Source organism: Syngnathus floridae, chromosome 20 (genome assembly GCF_059516105.1).
Source record: "Syngnathus floridae isolate MCC-2025c chromosome 20, RoL_Sflo_1.0, whole genome shotgun sequence".
Lineage (NCBI taxonomy): Eukaryota > Metazoa > Chordata > Actinopteri > Syngnathiformes > Syngnathidae > Syngnathus > Syngnathus floridae.
This window is the reverse complement of record NC_142432.1, coordinates 1386565-1399507: the sequence shown is the minus strand read 5'-3', so window position 1 is coordinate 1399507 and position 12943 is coordinate 1386565. Positions and strand designations below refer to the sequence as shown.

Sequence of the window (12943 nt, the reverse complement as noted above, 5' to 3'; positions counted from 1 at the left end):
ATGGGATACATGCATTTGTGGGTCCATTGAGCCCAATTCAACTGGACACAATTCACTAAATAGTCTTAGTATTAGCAGTACAAATTTGCATATGAACTGCATGAGTACAGTGCTGCCGAACACAAACGGAAATTAAAGTCCTAACAATAAATCATTGTTTGCCAAAAGTACTCTGACTAGATCCATAAAACTGTGGAAATTTAGAATAGTGCTGATTTTAAATTTGGATATGTTTTAAAAGAGTTGTTTGTCAGGGAAAACATTGTCTTGCCAGTCTTAAAGGCAGAAAATTAAAATGTATTAGCTGTCAATATGGCACACCACTGAGTAATACAGAAAACAGAAAGCAAGGGCTCGACAATCTTGTCATCAGTGTTCGTCAGACAGGCTACCCCGTGGGAGTCACCTATGACTGATTGTCAATCTCCATTTTTCGACATGGAGCAATCCTTCAGCGGACCGGAGAGTTATATGGAATGTGACGACCGTGTTGTGAAGAAGGGAAGGGTATCTATCGTTCACTTTCAATTCAATACTTTTATAAAGAACTGGTTGCATGTGACCTATTCAAAACCTTTGTCAAGATCATGGATATTGAATTAGGTACGCCCTGTTCTCACTCTCCAAAATACATGGCAAGCTGTGAAGCGCTCATGCGCACGCTCACTTTGATGCGACACGGTCAGGCTTCACAGTCGAGAGCAGCGGTTTGATGTCTTGGTTGGATCCCAAGGTTTAGGGGCCGAGGCAGCCTAAATCACTCAAGCCGCTGGGGGATAATCTAACGTATGATTTAGAGGGAATCACTATCAGTACTTTTGCTTCAGAGGAAGACCATTACAGTGGCAAAGTGTTTGATGGATGGATGGATGTGCTTGAAAAAGACCCTCTTCATGACCCCTTTGGTTTTTTCTCAACACTATGGTAGCTCCACATTGATGTCACGGTTAAAGGTCACATATGAATTTAGTAGGAAACGGTTCAAATGTTACCCGATATAATGCCGCATTTTTGTTCTTCAAAATGTTTCCATAATATGGATATCAATAATATATGTTTTGAGTAATATTCATCAATTAATTTATTTCTGAAATGTCTTTGCTATACAATCAAATGCATGGTACATTTCCTACTGCGCAACCTTTTATAGGTCAAACTTAAAAATAAAACATGACACAATCTCAAAACCCCGATATGTGAGAAAACAGTCATTTAAAAAAAAAAAAGTGTCAAAAAAACATTCAGGGACACAGAGAAGTAAAAATTAAAAGTTGGTTTTGACCAGGGTTAAATTCACTACAGCTTGTTTTTCCCCCACACCTTGATATTCTATGCAATATATCCTCATTAAGGTTGTGGATAACTGGAGCCCATCCCTAATGACTTCAGGAGCTAGGCTGTTATACCCTGGACTAGCTGCTTGAGAAATATGATTTTTATGAGAGGAGCAGAGGGAGAAGAAAGAACTGAATTCCTCTCTGTGAGACAGACGTGCTCAAGATGCGCAAAAATATGAATAAATAAAAAGAAGAGAGATCGGTACCTTAATCTTGTGTGCACGCTGCCGCTCAACAGGTAACATTTGGAATCCCAACAGAACAAATTGAATGGATGTACACTATTATCAAATCCATCACTCAAGGCATCAAAAAAGTACTCAATAAGAAAACAATAATACTGTCATTCACTGTTAACCTATTACTCATGCTTCACATTTTTCTAGTGCAACTACTGGCTTGACAGCAAATGTTTCACAACACGGAGACAAATAACATTGCGGACCGCAAAACACACTCAGTGGAGGTGTGTAGAGGTGTAAAATTTGATAAAGCTACACACATATGATTGCATAGATGTGGGAATATACTGTAAGCCGTATGAAGTTGATGGATGAGAAGGATCGGATGTGACAGGCAATGAAACCGTGAGACAGGAGCTTTTAATTAAGTAGTGAGAGAGACTGGCTGGTCGAGCTATCATAGTATATCATCACGTCTAGACTACAATGACTCAACGACTTCATCTAAAACCCAGAGGGCACACACACATGCTGCAGCTACCTGGGTAGTGGATACAACAGGGTGAGGCTGATTTTTCGGTCTCTCTGCTAAGAGCTGGAGTCACCCACAAAATATGTTGCAAATAATCATATCTAGATTCATGCAAGGCCAGAGCAGATGTTTTTTTTTTCCCTCCAAAACTTGTAACCTGAAGGCTCCAATGTCAAGGAAGCATGATAAACAAAAGCTTTAACATCTTGCTTCCTCCGATCTATGTTTTCGCACTCACCTCAGGAAGCGAGAGACCAGTTCAGGTCCCAACAGCACCAAATCACTCATCACGAGGCAATCTAAAACCACATAGCCTTCGATGCCCCCCCCCCCGGGGTTGGCCAAGGACATCAGGAAAATCATGATGGCAAAATTGTTCTCTTAGAACAATACGATTAGCAGTAGAGAGGTTTGCCAGACAATAAAATGCACAGAACACTATTACGTATGAATCAATTGACTTGTACGTAAATAAATATATGATGTGCATTTTATTTTAGTATTGTAACAATTTATTGTAATGCGACTGGGCAACTATTCCAACAGTGATAAATCCGGAGATGGCCCTAAGTCACTACGAGGAGTGTAATCACAGCATGCAGTTATGGCCTTTGGGGGGACTCTGCCCCGATGTTCAACCCCTGGCTCAAAGGACATAAAGATGCTGACTTTATCATCTTAATCTACACTCTCTTTACTATCTTGCTAGCTCGGATATGATTCTTTGTCAGGCAATAAAATAGAGAGGATACACTATTTTTATTTTCAATGCATTCATCTTATAAATAATTTGTCTTGTCTTTGATTTTATTTTACTTCATGTATTAGGATCCCTGCAGGGACTCCGAGGTAATCGTGCTGGATAAAACGTCAGGGTCCAGAGCAAATGTTTTTCCGTTTATTTCCGTCTTCTTTTCTATGATTATAGTTCTTAGACTTTCAAATTAAGGGAGAAACTGTAGAAATTGGGGTTATAGACAAAGTCAAAGTATAACTTCCAAAATTGAACACAATCAGATTTTCTGGATGGAATTGATACATTTTGTGCAATGTCAATATTTCATTCATTGAGCAGCCAAGCTCAGTCCATTTAATTTCTGGTTTTGTGATAACTATCATACTTTTTTTTTTTTCTCTGCGGTGGCATCACAAAAGACGACCAGGGGTATTTTTCTTCTCTATAGCATCTCTAGCACTTATTTCTCTCTAATAAAACCGTTTCTAATCCGCTTTCAATTAATCCGGTTGTAAACTTTTCGCTCAGCCGCAGATGAAAATGTCACTGTATGCATCCAGCCACAAAAATACAAGCGAGGAATGCTTTAAACACATATTTTAAAAGCTTCCTGATCTTGTGTGAGAAACAAAGCATTTCCTCAGATTATTTCCACATAAATGCACATTAAAGGACTTTTCCCAACATTACACAAGCACCAAAGGAGTTAAGTCGACGATGCCCATACACTGAAGCGTTGTGGATATGAGGCAAAAAAACAACAACTGGACGTTATTATTATACGTCTCTGGCACATTTATCACCTGGTTTGGATCAACACAGTGGTCTGCAGGGCAAACCAACATAATGCTACTGTGCAAAAAAAACCAAACTGATCAATTATGTTGCTGATTTGTACCAGAGTGACAAAAGTTGGTGAATAGCCATCAGGTGCCGTCTTGTATAATTTACAAGCGGAAATTACTTTTTAAACAATTTGGCTAATGGCATTTTTCCACCAAGGGTGCACTTTTTGCACTCTTTTCAATTTTTGCTATTCACTGTCAATGTTTTGCTTGCAGTGTTCCTCTCCCTCTTCTACGTCTGCCTCTCTGGCATCCAACTATGGTTGCTTCTTATCTATTTGCACCAATATCTGGTGTTGGAGGAAGATAAGCATTCATTTGCATGTTTAATCAACCAAGCCTCCCTCCCCCAAATTGCCCTCAGAGTGGGGGGACACACATGCGACGCACAAACCCACACTCACAATGCTACTGTTGCCCTAAAGGCCTCTATCTCCTTGCCGCTGACATGGAGTCACCAGCTGCTGACTCTGACAGAAATAAACACAGCCCATTTATCAGGCTTCACAGTCACAACTTGAATGACAGACAGATGAACATTTGGCAAAGCATGTCATATCAAAACAACGCTGACATCATTTGACATCTTGGAAAGAACCCAATTCATCTGCCCCAACATAGATTGGGCAAAAACGGAAGAAATTGAGCCGGATTATTTCTGTGCTTTTAGTTGAGAAATCATTCATTTTCAGTGTATCAGATGGCTATCAGATTATAAAGATAAAGATTATTGTCATACTAAAAAAAAAAAAAAATTAGTAAGTTTAAATTTTATACTTAACATATATTGGACGCATATACAAATTTCCCAAAAATTATAATTGTTTATAAATTTTTACTTGGCAAATAGCCAAACCTGCATCCAAAATCCAGTCACATTATTTCAGTGCATTATTGCTAGTGAGGTGCAGAAAAAATTCTAGGTGCTCCTCTCCATCGATAAGGTTTCTCGGTTAGGATGGCTTCGGGTTTCAGGCACATTCCACAGGGAAGAGGCCCCGGGGATAGCCCAAGTTGGGTGAGGGGGACGTCTGGGCTTCCCTGTTTGGGCTATTGTCACCATGACCTGACCTTGATTAAGATGAGGACAATGGAGGGACAGATGGAAAAAAAATACTGCCCATAACATTATTGCTACTCTTGCTACACTTGCTCCTAATATTAATATGAACAACATTATTCATAGCAACAGCTGATAACAATGCTACAAATAATAAAAATAACCATATTAAATCTAAAAATAAAACTGACAATAATAATAATAAAATATTTATATTGTTTTTAACCAATGGAATGATCTCAGTTAAGTCAGATCAGTTGTTTCCATCACATAGTATACATTATTGTGCCAGTATATTACAAAAAAGAAAAACATTTCCCAAAGATGTAATTCACGAGACAGATAGATCAAAGTGTGCGAGGAAACAAGAAAGATAGACGCAGACGGAACGATAGACAGTGGTCCCGGCAGTCGGGTGAGAGATGTGCCCACCTGCCACCATTTTTCTCTCCTCCTCTGCTGGAGATGTATCATCAGTCATTAGGAGGGAGCGTGACTCCTGCTATCATCATTCACGCATACACCTATACACACACATACACATTCATACAAATGCCAACATGGGGCATATTTTAAGGTGCAAGTCTATGGCCTATAATTTGAGTTCTCTCTATGCAGCGTTTTGCTGAGCTTATAAAACCGCCTGCAGCTAATGGTGTGATGGATCCCTCTATTATCACCCAAGTTGAGAGAGGAGAGTGAGCTATAGTGAGATAAAGGAATCTAATTGGATAGTATTTTAGTCTTGGCAAAAAATAGGAAAGTGACCAGGGACAGAAAAAGGAGCATGTAAAAAGCGCTAAAATGATAACCGCAGGTTCAAATCGAAATATTGTCGGTATGCGGCCGTCCCCGGCCACTACATTAAATCAGAAATGAACTCATTTAGTCCAGTTCGTATACGTTTGACCTTTTCTGTATTTCTTCTGTTTGAAGAGTGTGCTTTGATTGCACTGGGAGAAAGAATGACAGCAGTAAATAGTTGTTAGTGTTACAGCATTGTTAAAACAACAAATCTTATGATGATGACCTTTGCACAGAACTAGCCTCACTATGCCAAATCCATTGACTGACAGGATGATCGCTCCCATAGGGCAACAGGAACGAGAGAGGAAGAACACAAAATATTTCTCAAGCAAATCTTTTGTGCCGCTTCTTGACAAAAACAAATAACACGAATGTTGTCATTGCCTTGTGTCGACTGTGTTGTCTTCCAAATCAAATTGCGGCAAACTACTACTTTGTAGAGTAAGGGACTTTTGATGCATAGTTTGATGGCACTTCCTCATTAGAATAACGAATCCCCCAGCACACAATTGGGGGAAACGTGCGCACGCAGACTACTAACTAATTTGGATTTCTCTTGATTTCTTTTCCACACAACAGCACAAACACTCATGAATACAATCCATCACTTTTTACCTTCCACTGACCTTGCCTCAGGGGAGTTTGGAAGATGTGTAAACTAAAAGCTGTTATAGCCTGAGGACATGAACTTTACACCTCACACTTCTCAGTATTCACATCTTCTTGTGACTTTGAGCTTGATGCTTTGAAAAGTAACGTATCCTTCGCAAAGTTCCCATGACTGGTTATTAAGATGCCTTCTATTTCCTTTCTGTCACTTCTTCCACATTGATAAATTATAGAAACTTTTATTACCTTGCAGGAAATTCAAGCAGTCAGCAGTCAGGCACAACTTTTTAGAAAGGATACAGGTAATGTAAAAATGTGCAAAAAAAGAGAATCCATCACTGTTTTCTTTCGTATTTTTTCTTCTGTTTTCTGTATTTGTGTCTGTAGCTAAAACCTAAGGGGGAGCCTAAAGCCAGAAACTGTCTGTTGACAGTATTGAGCAAATCCACATGCTATGACCCTCAAGCATTATAAATAAATGACAGGATGATGCACATACGTACACTGTGACATGCCCAAAGCAGTCAAATATTTAGTAGGCAAACTTACAATACAAATGTACTTCAGAATAAACAAGTCCGTACATGCCAATATGTTTTATTATTATTATTTTGTTTACCAATTAGCATGCCAATAATAACATCTGTTAATCAAATTTTCCAAAATACGGTTGTGAAAGGCAAATGGACTCAACAAAAGCAGAGGAGACATCCTGCAGACTTTGAATGAATAATACATAAGAAACCCATACTGTCAGAGACCCTTGTGGTCGGGTCTTTGAGGATGAAACAGACATAGAACGATACGTACATATGAAACAATCCAGTAAGATAATAAGATTTAAAAATAAAAGGCAATGAATGGGAGAGGCTAGAGAGCAATTGGTCAGAGGACAAATGAAGGAGAAAATGAGAGAAGAAAAGGAGAAGAAGCAAGAACTAAAGAGCAAAAAATATACTAATAATAAATCAATGAAGCCATTCTGTGGTGCTGCCATGGGGTAATGAAAGCTATCTATTAGCTTTTCTCATTCCTTTTGTTTTTTTCTCCATTTCCTCCCCTGTGCAGCGTTACCACCCTCAGCATGGGAAACTGTTGTCTGCCTCTCCCCCTCTGAGACCAAAGTTACATAAAGAAAAAAGCAAGCCCACTCACGGAAGATGCACTCCTTTACTAATCTCCAGTATTACGTGTTAAATCTTATTGGCGAGGAACACAGCGGACAGGTTATCGCTGGAGTATAAAGTACAGTGCATCATCTTTTGCAAGTTTCGATTCTTAGCTTAATATGGATTCACATAAAAAAAAAAAGACATTTGAGTATTTTTGGCTCACGTCAATTCTACAAAGTTTTCTCTAAATCAGTTAAGTAGTTTTTGCCCAGACCAGGTAAGTATCAAAGAGAGTTGAAAGCATTTATTCCTCAGTGAAGTCATGCAGGCCAATCTTTGCACCATTTGCGCTTTTATCTTTTTTGGGGCATTTCCAACTGAGCTAAATCAACTGTGAGTTATGTGATTGAGCTTTTTTTTTTAAAAAAAAAAAAAAAAAGAGAGGCCCAGAGCTACACAGCCAGTCAAGCACACGCAAGACAGCAGGAGCAAGGAGTTTCCCCACCGGCTGCCACTTCCGACTAATGTTAGAAATATGATAAATTAGCCCCTGTGTGGCGTTTGGTGTCACACACTTGTGTGAGCCCATATCGTTTCTATACGCAGATGTGTGTTTCCTTGCTGTACGGTGCTGCTGTGTTGCACGCCAGCAGATAAGTGTGAACAGATGTTTGCAGGGCTGGTCCCACAACAGCGCCGCCGTGCACAATAGTCTTTCAGTTCAACTATTCTGTAGAGGAGTCCAAAGAGATTCCTGAATTGTTTGACTGAAGACATCGACTGACAAGAACACACAGCATTTATTTCGACTTAAAAAGAGAGAAAGACAACCCCACATCAATCTAACTTGCACTCTCTAACTCGAGTGTCAAATGAATACTCGGGTCTAGTTCTAAGCTATTAAACTTTAAAACCTTGAAGAAAAAAAAAAAGCACAAGTTAACTCAGCAAAGTTGTTAACAATTCTGTCAAATTTGAATGATTACAAAAACAGAAAATTAGGCTCCAAAATTATGAAAATCAAGCTCTTGTCTCTGCTCTCAAGCACTCAATCAAAAACCCCAACTCAGATCACATGCATGCACTGTGACACCTATGTATATGATCTGATACCAAGTAAAGCCATATTAGCAGGCTCAGCTTGAGCTTTCAGTCTATCAGGTTAAAAGAAAATATTCATATATTTAGATGCAATCTGTCAAGGAGTGTCTACTGAAGTACAGGAAAATGAGTATTGATGTAACAGAAAGGTTAGCATCATTTCACTAAAAGCTATTCGACTGCCTCTGATCATTCACAGTCATATCATAGACGCTCTTATCTATACTTAGTGCTGGGAACAATCGGAATAAAAGGATAACGTCAATCAAGGCAGTGAGGCGAAATAAAGCCGGACAAATTCACACATGATGCGCAGACAGGGACGTCAAACGCACATCACACGAACAAGTTAACGCGCATTGACAAGTTTAAGTGCAACGCGGGGATCAACGTTGACTCAGCGGCATAATGAGCTCCCAGCGGGCATAAGCGCAACTAATCCTCTAGATCTGGTGTGATTACCACAGGATGACGCAACCATGAGACAGCAGACAGGCTAGTGCTCCCCCCCCCCAAACACACTTAGGTTGTTCATGTAGACATTATCTAAAGCATCAGGCAAATGTGTTCCAGATACATGCCACAAGTTAAGAAAGTTTACCATTCAACAGAATTGTTTTGGTTCAAACTATTTTTTTTTTTCAACAGCGGTAAAAAAAACGAGTTCCAAAGTTTTGGGAGTTTTTTCCTCAGGGCGTCTTTCTTTGGACCCCTTTAGGGCTTGCGTACATGTACAATAAGTTGCTGCAGGGAGTCAGAGGAACGTTGCCTTCATATGAATGTTGGCACTTTGACTTTGCACAAGAGGTGAAAATCAAAACACATACTCTGAGAAGTAAACAAGTTAAATCCAACCTTCTACCCGATTCACAATGTGGATTTTTCTAGTTCCGAGGAAGGTGATTTAATGTGAGCAGATGGCAAGCACGATAGTCTGAATGTTAGCATTAAACTGCCTCATTAGCATGTAGGTCACACTTATCTGCTCATCCATTTCTGACTCGCTCAACTGCACCGTCGGAAAAGAAGTTCAACAGCGGAAAGTTTGGTGGACTTCATATGGTAATGTAAGATGGTGAAAGCTCAAAAGTAAACCCTCCACGAGAACTTAGGAAATCGATAACACGTACTATGCAAATCAGCTTTGTTGCTTTATGACCTTTTTCACTGGAATAAGGCAAAAATGGGTCAACGCAATAGAAAAGCAATCGATTGATTGGCAAGCATTCTGTAATTTGTTGATAGCAGAGGCACTCATAGCTCTACAAAAACAGATAGGCAACACATGCAAAGGAAAAAAAAAAGGCTTTTTTTTGTCACCTGATGCTGCTCATGCTGCCAGCCTCCGATCCCAGCTTGCATCTCTCGAGCTGGGTGGCAACGATCTGACGCTCGGCCTCAAGTTCCCGGGTCAGGCGCTCAAACTGCAGCTCCTGTAGAAGGGCACGGTAAAGAGTGGACGTTAAACAAAGCACAAGAGAGTTTCTGTAAGACTGCAAGGGAACATTGAGGAAAGGACAAGGACACTGTGTTAGGTCTACACGCCACAATGGAAATGTGCAAGAATGGGCTGAAATGTTAGAGCCCACTTGAAATAAGGGTCAATAGCCAATTACGTCTGAAAGAACAACAACAAATGGCACCGATAATTACACAGAGTCGAAATAATGGGCCCTGACTGCAAAGTGTTTCTCCACATTACTCACATTTAACATAATTGTTTACTTTCTTAAATGATTACTCATACTGCTCTGCTTCCATTTAACTGAAAAGTATGTTCTCGTGCAAACTAAGTACAACCTGTGACATGATGTAATGTTTGCCTCCAGTCATGAAGACAGCAATGCAACGTCTGAAATTAGGTGTCATCATTTTATTTTGCTGCCATGTTAGAGTAGGTGGAAGAAGCTGTGATTGGTTGGAAAATAGTCCAAATGCAAAAAATAGCTTGTTCATCCCTTTGTTGACTTTGTCACTTGCATAGCTGGAGAGCTCCTTTTGAAAATGCATAAATTAGTCTAATGAAGACATTTGTGGAATTCTTCCATGGCTTATTCTATCCCCACATGGATGTATCATTTGAGAATTGGCTTTATTATTTAGTGCAGACTTTATTTAGAATGTAGTGCCACATAACAAAGACGCAGTTTTCTGTAAGGGAGCTGATCAAAACAAAGCTATGGATCGTTGTGTGTCATGATGTCATCAATCATGGGCTAAAAAAGTGCCAGGCTGGACAAAGACTACACAGCTAAACCATTTTAATTGCCACGTGTCTCATCTGGACATTTCAAATGTAGGGGTGGGAATATCACAATATGGCCTCCAACGTCCTGCCAACGTTGGACCAAACAACACAGACCGCAACATTCTCATACCGGCAGAGAACATATGGTGCAAACCATGGAAGGAACCTCTATATTATAATTCGGACAATGTGAGTTGATGTGAATTTCGTGCAGCCATTCAGCATGCCGGTTTGAAGGTAGTAAGACCAGCAGAGCTTCACCTTTTGTTCAGACTATCGAAGACTCATGATGAGATTCATGTGGGTGCAATTGAAAGACGGTAATGGTATATCGGCTTTGCAATTTATAATCCATATGATGCAACTTCTCCCGAAGCTTACCTGTTTGGTCTGATAAGTATATTATACGTACTCTTGGCTACTTTATTTAGTTATAAATAATATAGTAGTAAATAGTTTAGCTGAAATTGGACGCGAACGATCAAATGAGCGCGTGCATATACACATTCTCATTCAAGTGAATTACACATGCAGAGAGAGAGAGAGAGAGAGAGAGAGAGAGAGAGAGAGAGAGAGAGAGAGAGAGAGAGAGAGAGAGAGAGAGAGAGAGAGAGAGAGAGAGAGAGAGAGAGAGTTGTAAAGAAAGCGTGCGCTGGTCTGATTGGTTTTCAAAGCCATTTGAAGCGCTGAATGACTTGATCCCCCCCCAGTCGCTATCTCAAGTCTCCAAGCTCAATCCCCTTAGCTCCTCAAAATTACAGCACAGTGCAATGCAATTCATCTCCCCCAACATTCTCAGGAAGCACTTACACATCAATATGCACACTTTCTTAGCCCTTTTCTCATGCCTTCCATTAGCGCACACACACGTTTTTTATTTTTTATTTATTTTTTTAAGTTTGCCGCAGCTGCTAAAAAGGAAAACAGAAAGTTGGTTAGCGAGCACTTGCTCACTTGAATTTCCGACAAAACAAACTAGCAGATCCAGTCACCCTAGTTAATTTGAGCGCAGTGTATCAAACAGCAAGAAATGAGAGAATATTTATTTCATAAAAATGCCTCACTTGGCACCTGTGCTCCTTTTTCTTCCAAATGCTACAGAGGCAAATCCTCAAGGTGTCAAAATGCAAAAGCCAAAAACAAAAACAGAATTATGGAAATAATGACACAATGCCTCAGGATCCTCTGAGCCTTCTTAGCTATCCCGATAAAACACCTCGACACTCTGGCAACTAGGAGATCTGTTTGTGTCATATCAAATGATGAAATTATACATCATCTTTCTATGGCATGCCACAATGCAGTGAAGCTAAGAATAAATATGATTAGTGCATCATATAAATGTCAGAAATTCTAGTTTTTAGGAACAGATTACACACAGCTATGTATATTTATCCATCTTGTTCTGTCTTGTGCTGCAAACTACAGTCTGGACTTTTACAGTTTTGCACAATGTACAGTACCTGATAACAAGTCCAGCACTTGAGAATGGATTGTGTTTGGGCTCAACATGATTGGAACCAAGCGCAACATAGCCCTGATATCTGAGCTTTGAATGGGATAAATAGCAGCCCTTCCCTTTCACTTTGTTAGTATAAAAACCCCCAAAAAACAAATGTGGCTCTTTCTACACTGGAGACAAATGATCCTGCTCGCCACCATAAAGACACTGGCTGGTGTCTGCGTTTGATGGTCTCTGTGTGTGTCTGAAGATAAGGCCCAATCATTATAAAGTGGCCTATGGGTAGCTATTAGCGTCGCTGTTTTTGGAAAGGAGACAAAAGGCTATCAAACAGAGCTCTGACCTTCTCTTTGAGACGTGATGCTCCCTCTCTCAACCCTTCTTTCTCCATCCTCAATCAGCATTGGGAAAAATGAGTGGAAGCAAGGAGTGGCTGGGTGGGTGGTAGGGGGGTATACACGTGAATGTGAGCCGGTGAAAAGGTCGCGCAGCTCTCCTCCATCACCCTCGGTGCATACTGAACACCAGCCAACCCTACGCACGTCACATGTTACTTTTTTCAAGGGGCTCAAATTTCAGAGACATGCCCCCTCCTTTTGCACTTGTCACCATTTTAATGAGTGCAAAGTCAAGCTGGCTGGGTGGGCCAATACCTGCAGGCGAGGACAGTGAGGTGGTGGCTGTGCTGATGAAAGTCACATGAGAGGATGGCCACAGGGATGAAACTTGATGCTGGGCCTTTATATATTCAAGATAAAGAAGAGGTGGGGGGGGGGGCATCAAATGACCTCTCTCCCTCAAGTCAGCCTTCTTCTATTTCTCAGCTTATGCACAGCTGTTTTAAAATAAATGTGCACCACCCCAAACAAACAAAGCCTTTTGCAAATCCTAATTGAGAATATTATAAACAAC

At 40.3% G+C, this 12943-nt stretch overlaps 1 protein-coding gene across 3 annotated transcripts in view; it reads right to left on the bottom strand.

The window, feature by feature from the left end:
- The window catches only part of ctnnd2a (catenin (cadherin-associated protein), delta 2a), a 119776-nt gene that overhangs the window by 69440 nt on the left and 37393 nt on the right, over window positions 1-12943 (bottom strand). For all 3 annotated transcript variants that reach the window (XM_088364220.1, XM_088364223.1, XM_088364222.1), the window contains one exon: window positions 9642-9754. In XM_088364220.1, coding sequence (XP_088220346.1) covers window positions 9642-9754 — 113 coding nt within the window. The remainder of the gene's footprint in view (window positions 1-9641; window positions 9755-12943) is intronic.